The sequence below is a fragment of the Artemia sp. Qi Xiang Cuo genome, chromosome 15 (genome assembly GCF_049724085.1).
Source record: "Artemia sp. Qi Xiang Cuo chromosome 15, ASM4972408v1, whole genome shotgun sequence".
Classification (NCBI taxonomy): Eukaryota; Metazoa; Arthropoda; class Branchiopoda; order Anostraca; family Artemiidae; genus Artemia; species Artemia sp. Qi Xiang Cuo.
In genome coordinates this window covers 6,061,724-6,083,087 of record NC_142808.1, presented here as the reverse complement: position 1 = coordinate 6,083,087, position 21,364 = coordinate 6,061,724, and the positions used below count along the sequence as shown (strand labels likewise).

The window sequence follows — 21,364 nt, the reverse complement described above, 5'->3', positions numbered from 1 at the left end:
AATTGTGAAATAAAGTGAAACATGTTGAATCCAACTGGATCTGTCCACAAGTATTCCCCAAGTATTTTGACACATGTCAAATTGGGTTCTGACTTACATCAAAAACAGGTAACTTTTTGTTCTATCAAATTTGTAGGTGAAAATGCTCCAATATAACCTTTATCCTATTTACCCTATATCATTGGTACCTTTACCCTATTACCTCTACTGCTGTTCCTACTACTATGATACTAGTAAAAGTAAGGCTGTGCATATGAAGGTGAAAATTTGACAGAATATTGAGGGGGAACTTGAACTAAAGCAAAACACACTATGTCCATGCAGATTGTCAAAAGGGCATATTTCAAGAATAGATATGGGTATTAAGCTGGAACTATTGGAGAATCAAACAGTTTGTGGTAACAAACTATAAGTAAGGAGTGACCCGGCTCAATAATAACCAAAACTCTAAAAAATGGAATTTTGATATCAATAGATGCATCAGAAGAATCAGATTTTATGCTGATTTAAAATATATAAGTTTCATCAAGGTTAGTCTTACCCATCAAAGGTTACATACCTGAGAAAATTTGCCTTATTTTAGAAAAAACTGGGAAACAACCCCTAAGTCATAGAACTTTAATGAAAATCACACCATCAGATTCAGCATATCAGAGAACCCTACTAGAGAGGTTTCAAGGTCCTATCTGCAAAAATTGAAATTTAGTATTATTTGCCAGAAGATCATGAAAGATCATGGATGTGTGTTTATTTATTTAATTCTTTTTATTTTCCCAGGGGTGATCATATTGATCCGGTAGTCTTAGAATATCGGGAGAGGGTTCATTTGAACGGAAATTAAAAGTTCTAGTGCCCTTTTTAAGTGACCAAAAAAATTGGAGGGCAACTTGGGCCCCTCCGACGCTCATTTTTTCCCGAAGGCACCCAATCAAAGTTTGAGATTGCCATTTTGTTCAGCAGAGTCGAAAATATAATTAATATGTCTTTGAGTATGACTTAGTCCCCCACAGGTCCTGGGAGACGGGCTACAAGTTATAAACTTTTCCCTTTGTTTACCTATAGTATTGGTTATTGGGAAGGATACCGGTGTGTTAAGGAGAAATTTTTTTTCTAGGGGAGGGGTTGGGGGGGAGGATGGCTTATGGAGGTGGCTCTTTACCTGGATGATAATTTATAAGCATTATTTAAAAACGATCAGAAATTAAATAAAAAAAGAAGTTTTGAACTAAATCAAAACACACTATGTCCATGCAGATTGTCAAAAGGGCATATTTCAAGAATAGATATGGGTATTAAGCTGGAACTATTGGAGAATCAAACAGTTTGTGGTAACAAACTATAAGTAAGGAGTGACCCGGCTCAATAATAACCAAAACTCTAAAAAACGGAATTTTGATACCATTAGATGCATCAGAAGAATCATATTTTATGCTGATTTAAAATATATAAGTTTCATCAAGTTTAGTCTTACCCATCAAAACTTACATACCTGAGAAAATTTGCCTTATTTTAGAAAAAACTGGAAAACAACCCCTAAGTCATAGAACTTTAATGAAAATCACACCATCAGATTCAACATATCAGAGAACCCTACTAGAGAAGTTTCAAGGTCCTATCTGCAAAAATTGAAGTTTTGTATTATTTGCCAGAAGATCATGAAAGATCATGGATGTGGGTTTATTTTTTTATTTATTTTTTATTTTTTTTTTTTTTCCCAGGGGTGATCATATTGATCCAGTAGTCTTAGAATATCGGGAGACGGTTCATTTGAACAGAAATTAAAAGTTTTAGTGCCCTTCTTAAGTGACCAAAAAATTGGAGAGCAACTTGGCCCCCTCCAACGCTTATTTTTTTCCCAAAGCCACCCAATCAAATTTTAAGACTGCCATTTTGTTCAGCCTTGTCGAAAATTTAATTAATATGTCTTTGAGGATGACTTAGTCCCCCAGAGTTCCTGGGAGAAGGGCTACAAGTTATAAATTTTGCCCATTGTTTACATATAGTATTGGTTATTGGGAAGGATACTGGCGTTTTCAGGAGAAATTTTTTTCTAGTGGGGGTTGGGGTTGGAGTAGGGATTATGGGGGAAGATCTTTCCATGGAGAATAATTTCTATGAAGGGGCCCAGATTTCCCAGCATTATTTAAAAAACGATCAGAAATTAAATAAAAAAACAGGTTTTTTCGACTGAAAGTAAGGAGCAACATTAAAACTTAAAACGAACAGAAATTATTATTTATATGAGGGGTTCGCCCCCTAGTCAATACATCGCTCTTTATGCTAAAGTTTTTAGTACTTTCAAAAGAGCTATCTATTCTACTTAACCAGCCTTTGTGATTCAGGGGTTTGTGATTTGAATAAAATTCGAACTTTAGCATAAAGAGCAAGGTACTGACTAGGGAGGAAACTCCCTAATATACATGATAAAAACATACGAATATAGAAATTCGTTACGTAAGTTAATTCTTAAGTTACATCAGAACAAAATTTCAAGAAAGCCAATTAGCCAAAGAGGGAAAATTAACATGTGAATTTTGTTTTAATTATTCATGTATGGTGAGCCAAAATCAAAGCTGCATTAATTAAAAAACTTTCAGAAATTAACTAAAAAATTGTTTTTTAACTGAAAGTAATGAGTGACCTTAAAACTTAAAATTAACATAAATTAGTCCATATATGAAAGGGACTGTCCCCCCTCAACGCCGTGCTCTTTATACTGAAGTTTTTTATTTTTTTAAAAAATAAATTTGTAAGACAGAGTCAAACTTTAGTGTACAGATTGAGGTATTGAGGAGGGGACAGCCCCTTTCATATACGGAATAATTTCTGTTTGTTTAAAGTTTTAATGTTGCTCCTTAATTTCAGTTAAAAAAACTAGTTTGTTTTTAGTTAATACTTAAAGGGGACAAATTGACAAAAATGTAATATATTCATACCACTACTAACACTACTAGTGCTGCTACTAAACTACTTCTTCAATAGCAACAACTTGTCAAGGCATTGAGTATTAAGAGGAAAAGGGGGTCAAAAGTTCACATCAGCAATATTTTTGGAATGGCTTACTGTGTCAAGTTGAAACTTCAAGGGCATCATGAAAGGGATGTTCAACCTGAAGTCTATGAAGATAAAAATTGAGAGAATATTGATGGCAAATTCAAACTAACAAAAGGCACTATGTGCATGTAGATTGTCAAATGAGCATATCTTCAGAATTGTTTTATGTATTAAGTTAGAACTCTCAGAGAATGCTTAAAGGGAAAGCTCAATTGAACAAAAGGCAATATGTGCACACTACTACTAATACTATTACCGCTGTTATATTTACTAGTTTTACTACTAATATGCTCCAACTATTATTTCTATTGCAACTACTTGTAAGCCTAAGAGCATTAAGATGAAAATTTCAAGAGGTAGATGAATATACAGGTTATCAAAAGGACATTTCAACAATGTTATAGCAATGGCTAACTCTATTTAGTTGAGTACTAATACTACTGCTGTGACTACCAATACAACTATACCTAAGGGTATGAAGGCGAAGTTTTTTAGGGGTAGGGTAATCTGAATCAAAACATGCAATCAGTATACAGCTTGTCAAAAGGGCATACCAGCAATATCTTAATGTCAGTTTATTAATTATGTTCTTCTTTCATAACGACTTTCAGTAGTCCTTCTTCTAGTGTACAGGCAGTACAGTATTTTAATGTGTATAATAAATCGCAAAGTTACACTGCTGTCTAAGGATGTGTCAAAATATGTTTATTTGAGTCATTTCATGGTCATCCATGTTTTTGGGCTAGTCAATTGTTTTTCATTTTGTTGGCATTTCATATTTCTTTGCTTTATTTTTACACATATTTTATTACGTTTAAAAAAAAACTATTATTATTTATAAAAATCTATTGAGTAAATAAAAAAGGAAAAAGACCTTACCTTAGACCTCCAGTGCCTCTAGAGACACACAGGGCATTAGTGAGTAGCCTCCAATCAACCCTCAAGTGGGCTGCTGTGTTGATGTCCCCCCACTTGGGGATAAGATTTTTCTGGAGGCTCTTCTGTCGCTTTTGCATCTTCTATGGAACACGGAAAAAGAAGGTTGTTACAATTAGACAAATTTTAAATTTGCAGATCTAAATTGTAACCAAATTTTACTCCTAATCCTAAGAGTCTGTAAAAAAAAAATCACAGAAATTCCAGCCCCCTCCAAAAAAATCGGATTGGCCATACTGGAACAAGGCACAAATTGTCAGAACAGGCAGATTATAGGACAGTATAGGGAAGAAATTTATTAAGTAAAAAATTATCAAAAAATATCTAAAACAATCTGAAAATCTAAATATCTAAACATAAGCTAAAACAATTTATTTCTTTCTTAAAAAAAAGCAATGAAAAAATCTTAAAATAAATATAAAAATCTAAACATGATCTAAAAACAAAAAATATTTCTTTCCTAACATAAGAAAAAATTAAAAGAATCTAAACATAAATATGAAAATCTAAACATAATCTAAAAAAAAACTTCTTTATTTCTTACATATCATGTTTAAGCCACTGTAGTAAGGAAATAGACTGGGCAGGTCCAACATGATTTATTGGAGGAGGAGAGAATACCTTCACAAATGTTGGTATGGGGTAGGAAGATCGGTTGGGGCTCCCTTATCATATTTATAGACATATATGCCAATTAATAGTAGTAATTATCATCAATTCTTTTTCATCTTTATTGATATTATTGGAAAGCATACAAATGAGTAATGCTTTTTTTTGCAATAGGGATGCAACTGTCACAGTAATGGCCAGTATTTTGGAAGTGGTATTGAATTCGGAATTGAATTGTGCTTCTTATTTGCTATTATAGTGCTTAGGACATTAAAGGAATCTTGGCACAAGACTATTTGTTACCTAATTTGTCCTGAAATAAGACTATTTTATCATGAGGATGTATCTGCTTTCTGTTTCTTTTTTATTGAATGCCCTGTTCCTTATTCTTGCCTCTATTTCTCTATTTTGTTTTAGGACAAGACAAATAATGGCAGATGCAACTGAAGAAAGCACTCCAAAAAAAACTGCTACTACTGAAGAAACTCCTACTACTGAGAAAACTACCCATCCAGAGAGTCAGAAAGCCCCAGAAATTAAGCCAAAGGAAATTAAGCCCCCAATGCGAGGGAGAGGGTTTGTAGTTTTGTTTTGATTATTTTAGTTCTCATGCTTAAGTTTATTACTGCTTTACTTTATTATGATTGTGGTTAAAATTCAATAATGTTTGCCAATCCAAAACAGGATAAGGACCATAGATAGACTAATTAATGCCAAGATAAGACATTTCCTAAATAATTATTTAAGAAGTACCTGGCTCATCAATGATTGCCTGAAATGACACAGGCTGCATTCCCGGATTAACGATATTTAGCTAAAAGTTACAAAAAAATAACTTTTTTTGTTCCAGCTGACATTTCCTAGAAACTGGAACAACAGAAAAGTAACTAAATTTACCTTTTTAGTAATTTTAACTGAAAAGAGTTAACAAGCATCCTTAACAGAATAAATGTGCACCATTACCATCATTGCTATTAATATTAGTTTGAAACATATTGAAACTAATACTAGACTAAATTATACTGAGTTAAGTATAATTTATGGGAGTTAAGTAAGTAAATAAAATATTCCTCATAAGGATCTTCGGCTGCTCACAGTAAGTATGATAAAATTCAAGTGTGCTTCCAGGGGGATTCCCTCGATATCTCCTCTCCAGTGCTGTTATTTCGTCAAAATCCGGGGAGAGGGCAAAGCTGGAGCCAATTTTCCCAAATCAATTAAAAATGACACTAAAACTGAAAATGAGCCATATAGTAATATAAAGGTAAAGATATATCCCACTAAAGAAAACTGACTCGTTTCCGTGGAGGCTTGAATTATGCAGGTTTATCTTAGTTGTGACAAGATTTTATAAGAAACTATATTTCAGTGGGGGGCGGGGGCAAACTGGGGTCGGGCGGGGGAGAGGTGGAAAGAGAGGTCTGGGAGGGACAGTTGCTCCTCCTTGCGCCATAGCAAATTACGCCCCTGTCTCCCCTTCTCTCTCTCTCCCCTTCTCTCTCTCTTCCTTTCTATCTCTCTCTCTTCCTTTCTGTCTCTCTCTTGCTCTTCCTTTCTCTCTGTTTCTCTCTTTCTCTGTGTCTCTGTCTCTCTCTCTCTATCTTTCTCGGGAAGATCGGGAATCAAAAGGCTGCAGGAGTTCTACCCTTATTTATTACTCCTTTTGTTTTCTGTAACGTGTTTGCATATAGCGCACATTTCTAACCCAGGGGAGGGGGTTTTGCTGTATTTGTTTATTCACTCTCACATAAGAAAGTTGACACCACAAAAAGTTTCTTATTGGGCCATCCTTCTTCCGGGATACGAGGTTCTTCAGAAGAATCCCTTTTAAAAGTATTCTCCTTTGTTTGCAGGAGGGGAACCAATTTACGAGAATATGGGGGGTGGACATAAAACTATTTTTCTAAATCTAAAGAGGAGGTGGCAATTTGCCTCATATATATATATATATATATATATATATATATATATATATATATATATATATATATATATATATATATATATATATATATATATATATATATATATATATATATATATATATATATATATATATATATATATATATATATATATATATATATATATATGTGTATATATATATGTATATAATATATATATATATACATATGTATATATATATACATATATATATATATATATATATATATATATATATATATATATATATATATATATATATATATATATATATATATATATATATATATATATATATATATATATATATATATATATATATATATATATATATATATATATATATATATATATATATATATATATATATATATATATATATATATATATGCGTGTTTTGTACCACCCTCCGGAACAAAAATCCTGGCATATGTTTGCATTTGACTAGTTCAAACGATCAGATCTCGCATTTCTTGTATGGTTAAAATTTAATTCAATACTTGACTTTATGTAAAACTACAAATGGACTAAATTTTAACCTTCCTAGAGAAAATTTTTAATAACAGCCTCCAATCCATTATGTTTTTTGAGGGGAGAAGGGGGTAGGCCCATCCTTGGAAAAATATTTTAGCAATTAAGTAGCTTTAGTACAAGTAATTTGTCACGCTTTGAAGAATGAGTGGAGATTCTAAACCCTTTACCCAACTCCCAGACTTACTATTTACAATAAATAGGTTATTTTCATTAACAAGTCAAATTCTTTTAGAGACATGAGATTTTCTATTGTATGTTACGGAATTTTCTAGTTTATGTTAAGGGGATAAGAAAAGCAATCAATAAAAACCAGTCTGCCAAAAGGTAAATTTTGAGCCATTTCCTTTACTTAGCCAGGTAGAGAATGAGCACGATACTGAGTATGTCGTTTTATGCTCTTTCTAAACAAACCAATTTTGAGCATTTTCTTCACACATTTCCAAATTTCCGTCACAAATTTTATTTTTAGCCCTTAAATGATCCGTCAAGTCCGTCAAAATGGTTACCTGAAATTCTGAAAACTGCATTAAAGTAATAATAACTTTTTATTTATCTCATTTTCAAATTGTTTTTTGCCTTAATTTACCCCCCCCCCCCTCCTGTTGTATAAATAGAGTGTCCACTATACAACTCAAAAAGATTTTTTTAAATAGAGCGACGCAACTAATAAATGCTCACGCTACTAGAAAAAAGGGGGTTACCATCTTTACGGCTGTACACAAGGCCCTATCCAGGGGGTCTTTCACCACAAAGCATATATAAATTCAAAATGTTTGAGGAGCTCTTTAGATCTTCAAAAAGCCTCTCTCAAACAGAAAAAAATTCTTATTTAGGAGCTACTACTTCTACGACTAACAACTCACCGCAGCACCAAGCCACCTGAGATCAACACAGCTACACACACTCCTCCATCAGAATCAATTCAAAGCGTCCCTATTTACACTTTCCCAGGAAGTTCCCATTACCCTTAAATCTTTCTTTATGAAATCCTTTTACCCCAAGAGCGGACGATAAGCCTTCCTTTTAGCCCTAGACGGTTGGCCGAAAAGGAGGGTCTTTGGCAATCTGTCATACTTCATCCGCAGAACGTGTTCAAGTCATCTCAACCTGTATCTCATTATTATCAACCTTTCAGCTCTATTATGAGACTGTTTGAAATACGGTCAGTTAGCCGGATACCCAGAACAATTCGTATGCAGTTTCTAAGGGACTTAAAACCCAACATAAACAAAGATAGATATCCGGCAATGTGTTTATCTAAAGAAAGTAAAAAAAGATTTCAAGATAAAAATATTAGCAGCAAAAATTGGTTTAAGACCAGAAAAAAAAGACGTTCTTCCAATATAGGCAGGCTGAATTAATTTAAATTAATTCTGTTCAGCTAATTTTAACTCATTTTTGACGTATTTCTTAAAGTTTTTTTTGATTAATTTAAATTAATTCAGTTCAGCTAATTTTAACTCATTTCTGACGTATTTCTTAAAGTTTTTTTGTTACCCCCCCCCCCTGGACAAAAATTCTGGAAAAAAACATTTGCTGAATATTTATCTGTCAAGGGGATGGCGATATGGTTTAATAAAACCATGCGCTTTACTTTTTGAAGTAAGTATTTATGATAATTTTAAAGAAATCTTTACAATTTTCGGTCAACATGTTCTACTTGCAAATAATAAAAAGATACGGTATCACTTTGAGGGTACCTTTAAGGGCTCTGTAAAAAATTCCAAAGGGATGATTTGTATGTTTGGTAAGAGCACAAAGAGACGCATTTAGAGGTGTGTCCGTCTTCTACCAAAGCTATTTGATACATGATTGCAATAGTTCCCACTTAAACAATTGTAACAATCACCAAGGCCGTATCCAGGGGGGAGTGTTACCGGGTTTGAACCCTATTCAAAAATTTTTCGAACTAGTAACGTAGCCAAAATGCACATAACCATATTTTTGATGTGTTTTGAAAAGTTATTGTTTTTAAAAGTTATTTTAAAAAGTTATTTTTAAAAGTTATTTCAAAAAGTTATTGTTTGTTATTGTTTTTCTGACAAGTGTGCATGTCTCCAGTATTTTTATCACGTTTTTTACAAACTGAACAAAATTTCAGGGGGAGGTCACACCCTCTCCCCTCCCCTCACATACGGCATTGTATGCAATCATGTCTAGCTTACCTTAAAAAATAGGTAAAAACAACAGTTGAATTTATAATTAAGAAGACTTCTATATCCAGCTACAGAGTTTTTGGGCATTAGCGGGCGCCAAATTAAAAAAAAGTAAGTAAAAAAAAACACTAAAAAATTAAGCTAAAAACTTAAGGCACTAAGCAGCTTAAGATGATTCCTTTGAGGTAAAGTTTTCTTTGAGAACCAATAGACTGTTAATGTTTTAAGTTGTTTTGAAGAAAAGTCATTTTAAACTGAATAATTTAGCTTTGTTTATTCATTTTTCACGGTTCAAGTGGCAGCACTTTCCAAAATGTGATTGCCCTAAAAATTTCTTAATTTTGAAATAAACCACTGTCTTAGAAAATTATGGTTTTCAGGTATGTATAGACGTTATTTTAATGCCCTGGGTACTTTGATGATCATATGCTGAGACATAGAATGAACTGCTCTCTTCGTTTTTTATCCTTTTTTTTATTCACGTTTTTATTTTCAGGGTGCATATCCAGAAAGACTGAAAAAGGTTCAGGTTGTTGCAACACCCCTTTGGTTTCTAGCCCCTTTCAAAGTTTTACGGTTCCTCGTCCCAGAAAAACTGAGAGATAGGGTTTTCACCCTCAAAGCATCCCAGGTAGAGTTCAATGACGATTATTATCTTTTCTATTATATCAACATTAACAACCTTGTGACATTTTTTTACAATTAGTTTATATAATAATTATTATATCAATAATAATTTTATTTATCATATCATTCATTTTGTCATATTAAAACGATAAATATTAACAATGAAAATGGACAATTAACAATTAATTTATATAACAATGACTAATAATAACTAAAATAACAATTAAGAATATTAATAAAATAAATATCGTAACACAATTGTTGTATTTACATTTCGTGAATGTTTTTGCTATCATGGTTGTTGCTTCCATACCTTGCTTGTGTCAATTTTGACTCACTTCAAAAAGTGGGGCTAAACTTCCAGACCTCTCCAAGCATATCTAAAACACACAATTAGTGCAAATTAACCTCCCCCTCAATCCCTTCCAAACCTCCCAAGCATATCTAAAACACACATTTAGTGCAAAATAACCTGTAAAAACAACCTCCCTCCTCCCTCTATTCCAAACCTCCCCAAGCATATGGTTTCAGTTTCTGACTTTATTCACAGCAGCGAGTCTGCTGTGAATAAACAGCACTAGCAGACTTCGCAAACAGCAGACAGCAGACTTGTTTTTAATCCAAATCCTCTATTCCAAACCTCTCCAAGCATATCTAAAACACACAATTTTACTTAAATTATGCGAATATGTCATTGCTTCTGTTCTTGCACATTTCTATTTTGTTATATACATTCAATATACACGGGTGTGACTTTATGTTTTTTATACCAGAGGTATGATGACTCCTATCTATACATTAAAACGTTAACAATATAATAAAAAGAGATACAACACATCTTTCTTTGATATCATGTCTTTTAAATACTTATGCAACAGCATTTATACTAATAATAATAATCTATTTTTAACCTGCTACAAAACAACAAAACACAAGTGTTTTCAATATACACAAATATAATGCACAACCATTAATGGCAAAACAATCGGATTAACGGGTGGAAACAGCATAGAGAAAAAAACAGCATTATCAGCTAAAACAAACATTATGTTTATTTGAGGGGAGAAGAGGGTAGGCTCATCCTTGGAAAAATATTTTAGCAATTAAGTAGCTTTAGTACAAGTAATTTGTCACGCTTTGAAGAATGAGCGGAGATTCTAAACTCTTTGCCCAACCCCCAGACTCGCTATTTACAATAAATAGGTTATTTTCATTAACAATTCAAATTCTTTTAGAGACATGAGATTTTCTATTGTATGTTAAGGAATTTTCTAGTTTATGTTAAGGGGATAAGAAAAGCATTCAATAAAAACCAGTCTGCCAAAAAGGTAAATTTTTAGCCATTTCCTTTACTTAGCCAGGTAGAAAATGAGCACGATATTGAGTATGTCGTTTTATGCTCTTTCCAAACAAACCAATTTTGAGCATTTTCTTCACACATTTCCAAATTTCCGTCACAAATTTTATTTTTAGCCCTTAAATGATCCGTCAAGTAATGCTATGTTCCGTATCAAAAATGGTTACCTGAAGTTCTGAAAACTGCGTTAAAGGAATCATAAATTTTTATTTATATAATTTCAAATTGTTTATTGCCTTAATTTACCCCCCCCCCCCCCTGATGGATAAATATAGAGTCCACTCTACACATCCAAACTATATTTTTCAATAGAGCGACTCTACTAATAAATACTCACGCTACTAAAAAAAGGGGGTTACCATCTATACGGCTGTACACAAGGCCCTATCCAGGGGGTATTTCACCACAAAGCACAAATAAATTCAAAATGTTTTAGGAGCTCTTTAGATCTTCAAAAAGCCTCTCTCAAACAGAAAAAAAAATCTTATTTAGGAGCTTCTGCTTCTACGACTAACAACTCACCGCAGCACCAAGCCACCTGAGATCAACACAGCTACACACACTCCTCCTCCATCAGAATCAATTCAAAGCTTCCCTATTTACACTTTCCCAGGAAATTCCCATTTCCCTTAAATCTTTCTTTATGAAATCCTTTTACCCCAAGAGCGGACGATCTGCCTTCCGCTTATTCCTAGACGGTTGGCGGAAAACGACGGTCTTCGGCAATCTGTCATCCTTCATCCACAGAACGTGTTCAAGTCATCTCAACCTGTATCTCATTATTATCAACCTTTCAGCCCTATTATGAGACTGTTTGAAATACGGTCAGTTAGCCGGATACCCAGAACAATTCGTAGGCAGTTTCTAAGGGACTTAAAACCCAACATAAACAAAGATAGATATCCGGCAATGTGTTTAGCTATAGAAAGTAAAAAAAGATTTAAAGAAAAAAATTTTAGCAGCAAAAATTGGTTTAAGACCAGAAAAAAAAGACGTTCTTCCAATATAGGCAGGCGGAATTAATTTAAATTAATTCTGTTCAGCTAATTTTAACTCATTTTTGACGTATTTCTTAGTTTTTTTGTTACCCCCCCCCCCTGAACAAAAATTCTGGAAAAAAACCATTTGGTGAATATTTATCCGTCAAGTGGACGGGGATATGGTTTAATAAAACCATGCGCTTTACTTGTTGAAGTAGGTATTTATGATAATTTTAAAGCAATCTTTACAATTTTCGGTAAACATATTCTACTTGCAAATAATAAAAAAATACGGTATCACATTGAGGGTACCTTTAAGGGCTCTGTAAAAAATTCCAAAGGGATGATTTGTATGTTTGGTAAGAGCACAAAGAGACGCATTTAGAGGTGTGTTCGTCTTCTACCAAAGCTATTTGATACATGATTGCAATAGTTCCCATTGAAACAATTGTAACTATCACCAAGGCCGTATCCAGGGGGGAGTGTTACCGGGTTTGAACCCTATTCAAAAATTTTTCGAACTAGTAACGTAGCCAAAATGCACATAACCATATTTTTGATGTGTTTTGAAAAGTTATTGTTTTTAAAAGTTATTTTAAAAGTTATTTTTTTTCTGACAAGTGTGCATGTCTCCAGTTAGAAGTTTCTTTTCATTTTTCTTTTTGCTTTAGGTTTTCCACTTTCTATTTTCTTACTCTCTTATTGCATTTATTAGTTTTAATCAATCTTATTATCATTATGTAGAAGTTACATTTATACGATAAAATCCAACAAACCGCAATTTTTACATATTGTTACAAATGATTGTTTGCGCTATTTATTAGATTGTGACACAGTTTTAGTTGTTTATAACATACAATGATCTGCTAATGAAAGTATTGCTCTTATCAGGATAAATTTTATATGAAACAACGTAGAACAATTGAAAAAACTTGGGCAGTCTACAAAAATAATTATACTAGCCAAATTTGAGCCTAGCAAATAGCAATTTGTTAAGTAAAAAGCCCAAATACCAGTTTTTGTGTATACCTTCCTTCATTAACGTAACTTGCCAAGACCAACAGTTCAGGTCTTTGGCACTTGCAACTGTTTTTCAGTGTCTAGGAGGGTCATATTCCAGAAATTCGGTCTCTTTCTCCTCTCCTTCAGCATATCAAGATATTTGCCCAAATTTCTTAAATTTTGCCTAATTTTATTCCTTTTTTTAATTCTATTTTTTTCTTTTAATTTTGTTAAAATTTTTAAAAATTTGCCTAATTTTTGTAATTTTATTCTATTTTGTGTACCTACCTACCTCTTTATTTAATCTACATGTAGGCTATGCGTATTTTTGTTCATTATTCTGTTTTTCCAAAATTATCCTAGGTGAGGGTTTAGAATGATTTACCATCATCCTTGCATTCAGAGTAATGTCCCGCTCCTCTAAAAGACGACCCCAGCAAATACTCCTCCAAGAATATTCAGGAAATTTAAGTCCAAAGATCCCCCTCGGGCACTCATGTGACCACTTTTAGAGAACAAAAGTTCATGGAATATTTATTATTTAGCCTTATTTTTCCAAGACTCTAGTCTCCTAGATATTCATATTATCCATAACTCACCTTGCAGTATGTTTTTTTGCCCCAAAATAGGGCAACCGATTTGGTTGCCCTTGGAGAAAACGGTGGCTAATTGTTATTGCCCTTGGAGAAAACGGTGGCTAATTGTTTTTGTCCTTGGATAAAACGGTGCCCTTGGAGAACAATTTGAGCAAAAAAATACCAGATAATCACGGGAAGGCATCCACGGCCTCGTGATAGTTCAAAAGCAGTTCAAGTCTAATCAATCAGTCATCTGAAACACTGCAAAAAAGAATGCTATATCTTGAAAACAGTAAAACACACTCTATTTCAGCTAGGCATGTACGTAAGAAATTATTTAGAGTGAGAGGGGGTATTTCGGCAAACTTCGGTTAAAGTACTTGAAAAGTTCCCCCGGGAATTCCCCTGCAGACCATTCTCCTCCCAGAAAATTCACTCCGCCTCCATAAAAATTCTCCCCTTCCCCCTGAAATATGTAAAGAGTAAAAAAAAAAGTTATACAAATTCGTTTTATTATTGGGATTCCCCCCCCCCCACCATGCGGGAATTTTCCTTAAGTGTAAAATAACGATAGTATTTACAAATTTGAAAATGATCGTTGAATATAAAATTGAGAGAATTAGCTGTAAAATAAGTTTTATAATTTCAGAAGTATAATAAATGACAGAATTAATAAATACCTACCCCGTTAAATGGACACCCAGAAAGGGGAATAATTTGACCAATTATTATTTGTGACAAATATCAATGATTTATGTTGAGGGGTCTCTAATTTAACCAGCGCGAAAAGTATTATGAGAGCCCAGGGGGACCAAGGAATTTTCATGCCTAAACCCTTCACAAGAGTCTGCTGAACAACTTTTTATAGTTTATTGGTAAGCAGATGAACAGTGCAGCAGTGTACACAAGACAGACGGAAAAAAAGTTGTGCGAAAAATCGTTTTGCATCTCTAGACTCTAGAGGGTAAAGCGCCATCTCACATGCCTGATCTAAACTAATTGATGCAGAAAAAAGGAATATGAACAAACATATGGGCTATGTTGGTAAGTCTACTACTACTACTAATGACTCACCGCAGCACCAAGCCACATGTTGCAAACACAGCTACGCAGGCTCCTCCTCTATCCCAATTTATTCAAAACCTCCCTCATTACACCCTCCCAGGAAGTTCATATTTCCTTTAAACCTTTCTTTATGACATCCTCCCACCCTAGACGAGGACAACCTGCTTTCCGTTTAGCCCTAGACGGCTGGCCGACAATCTTCAGCAATCTGTCATCCTTCATCAGTGGAACGTGCCCTAGCCATCTCAACCTTTCTTTCGTTATAGCCCTAGAAAGCGGGTATGAACCACATTTTCCATACAGCCTACTGATTGAAATACAATCAGTCAGCCGGGTACCCAGAACAATCCGTAGGAAATTTCTCTGGAAAACCTCTAGCAAATGTTCATCTGCTTTTCGGAGCGTTCATGCTTCAGAGCCATGTTTGACCACTCTCATCACTGTAGCTTCCAATATTTTAATCTTGTTTTTTAAACGTATCTTTCTATTCTTCAAAACTTTTTTTAACTGTGAAAAAAAAACTGAGCCTTGGCTATTCTACTTTTAACATCTTCACTGCTCCCATCGTCTTTACTAATAATACTACAAAGGTAAGTGAAGCTACCCATCTGCTCAATTTTTTCGTTACCCAAAGTCACCTTTTCATCTTCGCTTATTCCTAGATTTAGTGACTTGGTCTTCTTAATATTGATGTTCAAACCTATTCTAGCACCCTGAACTCTCAATGCCTCTAAAAGTTCATTCATTTTGCCCAAACTTTCCTCTAGGATACTTAAATTATTATCATAATCAAATTCCAGGAGTTTTTTCCTCCCCATTTGATTCCATGGTCTCCCATTGGCTTTCATGTGCTTCTTCAAACGAAGTCCATCAAAATGATCCATATAAAGGGGGATAGAACCCAACCCTGAGTAAGTCCTGATTTAATACTAAACCAGCTGCTAACGTTATTTTCCACCTTAACCGCAGCAGTGTCATTCTCGTACATAGCACTAATCATTGTTTGGTATTTCTTCTGGTAATCACTGTATTTGTCTCGTATACCATACAAGGATAAGACCTTTGATGAAGCTCTTCTATCAAGAGAATCGAACGCTTATTCATAATCTATAAAACTGAGGACCAAAGGTGTTTGACAACTCAGGCATTTCTCAATTATTAGCCTACGAGTGAAAATTAGGTCGACACATCATCTACTTTTTTAAAAACCGCACTGTTCTTCTCTTAAAACTTTGTCTACAACATCTCTCAGTCTAGAAAGTATCATAAAATAAAAGTTCAAAATAGGGATAAAATTCTTTTTAATAGACAGTGTATAGAAAATTCACAAAAAATACCAGATATTTCGGTCACTGTATATGTGACCGAAATATCTGGTATTTTTTGTGAATTTTCTGTACACTGTCTATTAAAAAGGATTTTATCCCTATTTTGAACTTTTATTTTATCGTCATGGAAAGGCAGTGTGGTCTCGGAAATTATCTAAGAAAGTATCATATTACTAAATAGTTTGCCACCTACAGAGACCAGACTAATGCCTCGATAATCACCACACTCACTCTTATCACCTTTCTTATACAGTGGTCTAATTAAGGTTTTCCAAAAATCGCTAGGTACTTTCTCTTTTTCAAAAATCCTGCTCATAATCTTCAGTAACTTATTTCTAACCTCAGAGCCACCATATTAGAATATCATTTACCACACTATCAGCACCTGGAGCCTTATTATTTTTTACTCCTTTTAGTACTGTCGCTAATTCTTCCTCACAAAACAAAATTTCCTTCACATCAAAGGTATCACAAACTTTTTCATTTTCCTCTATATCCTTTCCTGCAACTCTATCTCAGTTTAGCAAATTCTCAAAATGTCCTGCCCATCTCTATTTAACTCTTTCCTTATCACTAAATGTGGCCCCGTTCCTATCTTTAACTGGGACAAGTCCGGATTGACCACTCCCTCTCAATTTATTAACATGCCAATATAATATTTTATTATTGTACTATCTGGCTGCATCTTCAAGATCCTCAGCAATTTTATCCATGGCTTCCACTTAACACCTTCTTAGTTCATATTTTAACGCTTTCTCCACTTCCTTTACATTTCTTTTGTTTTCATATGATCTATCACTCAGATAATTCTTGCACAAGCCCCTTCTCCTCTCTTTTAAACATAAAGCTTTTCACTAATATTCCCAGCTGCAGTCCTAACTTTCTTGCCTAAGACACCATCAGCAACTTCACAAAGTGTTTTTTTAAAATTATTCCAACCATCTTCCACATTGTCAAATTCTAAACTTTTAAAATTAGTATTCAACTGTTCCTGGAAAGTTTCTCTCAAATTCTCATCCGGGAGTCTACCAACATCATAACTTTCCTGGAGGTAGTTACCATGGTCAAGAATAAGATTATAATAGACAAAAACTATCATTAAAAATAACTTTTTTTTCTTTTTTTCGCATAGATTTTGTCAGTTAAGTTAAAACATGCACCGTTATCTTCACCTGCAAGCGTAATGGCAATTGTCATGTATTTTTGTCAATAAAAGATCTTGTCTTGAAGCGCGATGGCAAATTTACAAAATCTCATTCTCGGATTTAAAAATTCTGGTGCTAAAATTTTCAAGTGCTCAAATTGAGATGCTAAATATATTCAAGTGCAAACCTTTAGTAGAGTCAAAATCTTCTGACTTAATTCATAGTCGAAATTACTGTATTTACCTCCGTCATGTCGTAAATGAATATAAGCCCACATTTTTGCGTTTCTACGCTCTCTAATGCCACATCCAATTGATAAACCAAACCCTAGAAAACAATTAAAATAAGATAAACACACAAAACTGAAAATAAAAGATATCCCTTTTGTGTGGATACAGCATATAATAAAGAAGTTTCAAGCCATCTAATGCAGACTTGTATGACTTTATTTACCTAAACCTCCGAGTAGTAGAATCCGATATACAATCTAAGGCCATATTCAGGAGGGAGGGGTTAGGGGGGTTGACCCCTCCCTCCACTTGAATTTTTTCCGACTCGTAAAATGTAACAAAAATGCATACAAACTAATGTTTGATGTATTTTTCAAGTTTTTTTTTTTTTAGAACCCAACCAATAAAAATAACCAACCCCCGAACAAAATCTTGGATACAACTTTGCTTCAATATACCAAACCAGAAGTATCGCTAAACCTCCGAGCCCATTCTGATCCAGTCCTTCCCTGTCAATTTTATTTCTGGGTATTAAAGCCTCCCATATCCACGAAGCAGGCTTGTGCAGACTCAATACCAACACACAGAGAGATAGGGCACGCAAGGGATATGGACTGGTGCAAAAGACCCTCTTTCCAAGAGAATATTTACCGCTGGACCGTTTGTTAATTTAGCACAGCATTTCAACTTAAAATATATTAATTAAATTTCAATAACTAATCATTATTGTATCATTAAAATAGGCTTTCACTCGTCAATAACTTAGCCATCTGAGGAGCTGCCATCTCCTCAAAATCTCACTCTTCACGATAGAGTTTGAGTACTTTAAAGAAGCTTGTTTTGAAAAGCCTCTTGTGTTTCGAGAGTAGTCCTGAGAGAACTGGAACAAAAAGTCAAAATTTAGCATAAAGAGCAATATATTTAGGAGGGGGCGGCTCCACTTATGTACGCAGAATAACTTCGGTTCGTTTTAAGTTTTAATGTTGTTCCCTACTTTCAGTCGAAAAAAACTTGGGGGAACCGAGCACTTGCTTCTAATTTTATCACGAATAAGAAGCTCAAATAGTTTACATAGTGTAGTCGACACAGTAATGGGCCTATATGAAGAGCACTAGGAGGGAGGTTTCCCTGGTTTGAGAATGGGTGTTATTACACCAATGCAAAAGGTATCCGGGACGATACCTCTGGTAACGATAATTTGGAATAATAATGATACATGTTCAAGAAGTTGTTCTCTACCATAGAGTAAATGCTGGCCACAAATTTTATCGAAGCCTCTCAAATGTTTCTTTTTTAGCTTTTTCAGGCATTCACGTATTACACTTCTATTAACTACCATGTTCTCTTTCGGTAGTTTTAGCATTTCCTCTAGCTCACTCCGATAAGAATTCCGTAGCGCTTGGTGGGGACCTTTGAACGGGTTGGTGAAGTAACTATTCCAGGCCTCTTTTGTTAGAAGGGGGACCTCAGAGGTCGATTCTTAGGGCTTCACTAAATTCCGCCAAAGGAATTTGGGATCGGACTTGCTTTTCTTGCTGTATTCGTCAATTATGTCTACGGTGCTTAAACAAGGCTTTGGCAAAGGCACGTTTAGTATGATTCTTCACTTTCCAGACTTGCCCAGATCTTGGCTTACTACTGTCACACCATAGGCGAAACCAGAACTTCGCAGTCTGGCATGCTTCTGTTAAATTTAGGTTAGCGGACCATCCTCTAATTTCAGTGTTTACTCGAACTTTTCGAGATGGTACGGCTGCTGATTCGGCACACCAAAGGGCATGGCATATTGAGGCAGAGTAAATGTTCAACAGAAGTTTCTGCCTTTTTAGCCGGGATGTCACTGTTGGACATCAGTAGCGGGAAAGGGACTTGGATCTTTTCAAGAATGCTATTACACACTTATTGATACTGCTGGATTGCAGCATCATCGAGCTTCCAATCTTGCACAACTTTGAGCTTTGGAGCTGCGCTTTTTTTTTTACTTCAGTGAACGGGCAAGCGAAACTCAAGGATATAGGTAAGTGATCGCTAAGTGTACCACCCATTAGTACAGACACAGATTCGTCCTGGACATTGAATGATGTAACAACATGGTCGAGATTAGATACAGAGCCACTGTTATGACAATAACTGAAGTTTTTATCTTTATCCACAACCTTGAAGCCATCTGAAAAGACTCCTAAAGCTATTTGTGTTATAGGACTGTCAGTGTCAGTAAGGTCGCAGTTGAAGTCGCCGATAATTAAATAGTCATGACCCGACTGCTTTATTCTCAACACACATTTAGTAAGTTTCTCGCAGGATAGGTTGAATTTTCTCTCTGATCGATCATTCTCGTAATTACTAGGAAGGTAAACACAGATCAGAACAAGACCATAGACGTCCACTGCGATAAAACTGTCTTGCTGCTCGACAAGTTTGGCGGAGATTTGATCTTTAATTACAGTACCGAGGCTTCCAGATGGCCTTCCCCTACCGCTTGATTTCGCTTCTCTAATAAAGAACCGATGCTTGTCAGAGAACTTGATACAATCCAAGCTATCCTTGCTTAAGAAGTGTTCTTGTATGCAAACTATGTCATGATCCTTGGCAAATTGTTTAATAATTGGCACCTTATCACGCAGATTTCCGTTCATATTCCAAGATATTACTTTAAGAGATGAAATGGTGGCTCTTGTCATTGCGGTTTCTTCATTGCTTTCAGGACTTCGGGACAACGGATGCTATAACAGGGGTGCTTATCGGATTTGCAAAGTGCGCACCTAGTGCGCTTTTCACCAGAAAGATGAAATACATTAGCATAAAAAGACAAAAGATTTAAGATCTTAGTTCAAAGATTTCACAAGCGTTTTCTGACAAAAGATGCAAGATCTTAGCACATTGATGAGTTAAAAAATGGCCCTAGTGTTTTTAACTTCTTTGTGTGGTTACAAAAATGAAATAGGCTAGCCTACCTTTGGGACCTCTTAAGGGCCCAAGATGCTACTAGGCCCAGAAGCATTCATTAGATTCAGAAAGAGCATAAAAAAGGCATCAATAGACATTTTCACTTTAATCTTAGCTAAATTATAGTGCCACCTAGAAATTCAACCAGATTTCTGACTTTAAAGATAGGCTATCCAAGTTTGCGATAAATTAACCTAGCCTTAATCCATGTTACTTTTTAGTTTTTGGAGTAATAAATTCCTTTTTCGGTCAATATATACCAAATCATATTATTGAGTTAGGACTAAAGTAATACACCATTCAATGCCTTTTCTTTGCTGATTACGAATATAATAAGCATTTCTATCGGAAATGAATTTCAGTCCCCCCCTATATATGCCAATTCAGGCTTAGGTTAGGTCTCACCGTTATAGGGGGGGGGGGCCTGAAATTAAATTCCGATATAAAAGCTTATTATATTAGTAAACAGCATAAAAAAAACCATCGAACGGTGTATTCAATTTATTTGAAACTAAATAATATGATCTGGTATATATTGACCCTTTTTTCTACAAATTAAATTTACGAGATGGAAAAAAACCTTCAAAACAGTCAAGTTGTTAAAAACATTACTGATAATTCCGTTGAAATTCATGTTTTCTTTTTTTAAATGTGAATAAGAAAAGAAGCATCTATAGAGACAATAGTTTTCTGTCTCTACAAATATAACAAATATTGTTTAGTAAAATTTCACTATAAAACTATTAAATTAATTTTTTATAGGCAATAATTTGATTTTACTTCTAAGCACAAAATTCTGCGCATTAACTCATTTAACTGTTTATACTCGATATTTACTTCTTACCAACCTTTCAACTGGTCACACTTTGAAAT

At 34.5% G+C, this 21,364-nt stretch overlaps 1 protein-coding gene across 5 annotated transcripts in view; it reads left to right on the top strand.

The window, feature by feature from the left end:
* The first annotated feature begins 5,017 nt into the window (after positions 1 to 5,017).
* LOC148943258 (uncharacterized) overlaps positions 5,018 to 21,364 on the top strand; it is a 746,113-nt gene continuing 729,766 nt past the window's right edge. For all 5 annotated transcript variants that reach the window (XM_089101511.1, XM_089101514.1, XM_089101515.1 and 2 more), the window contains exon 1: positions 5,018 to 5,175. In XM_089101511.1, the coding sequence (XP_088957637.1) occupies positions 5,030 to 5,175 (146 nt within the window). In that variant the 5' untranslated portion in view covers positions 5,018 to 5,029. The remainder of the gene's footprint in view (positions 5,176 to 21,364) is intronic.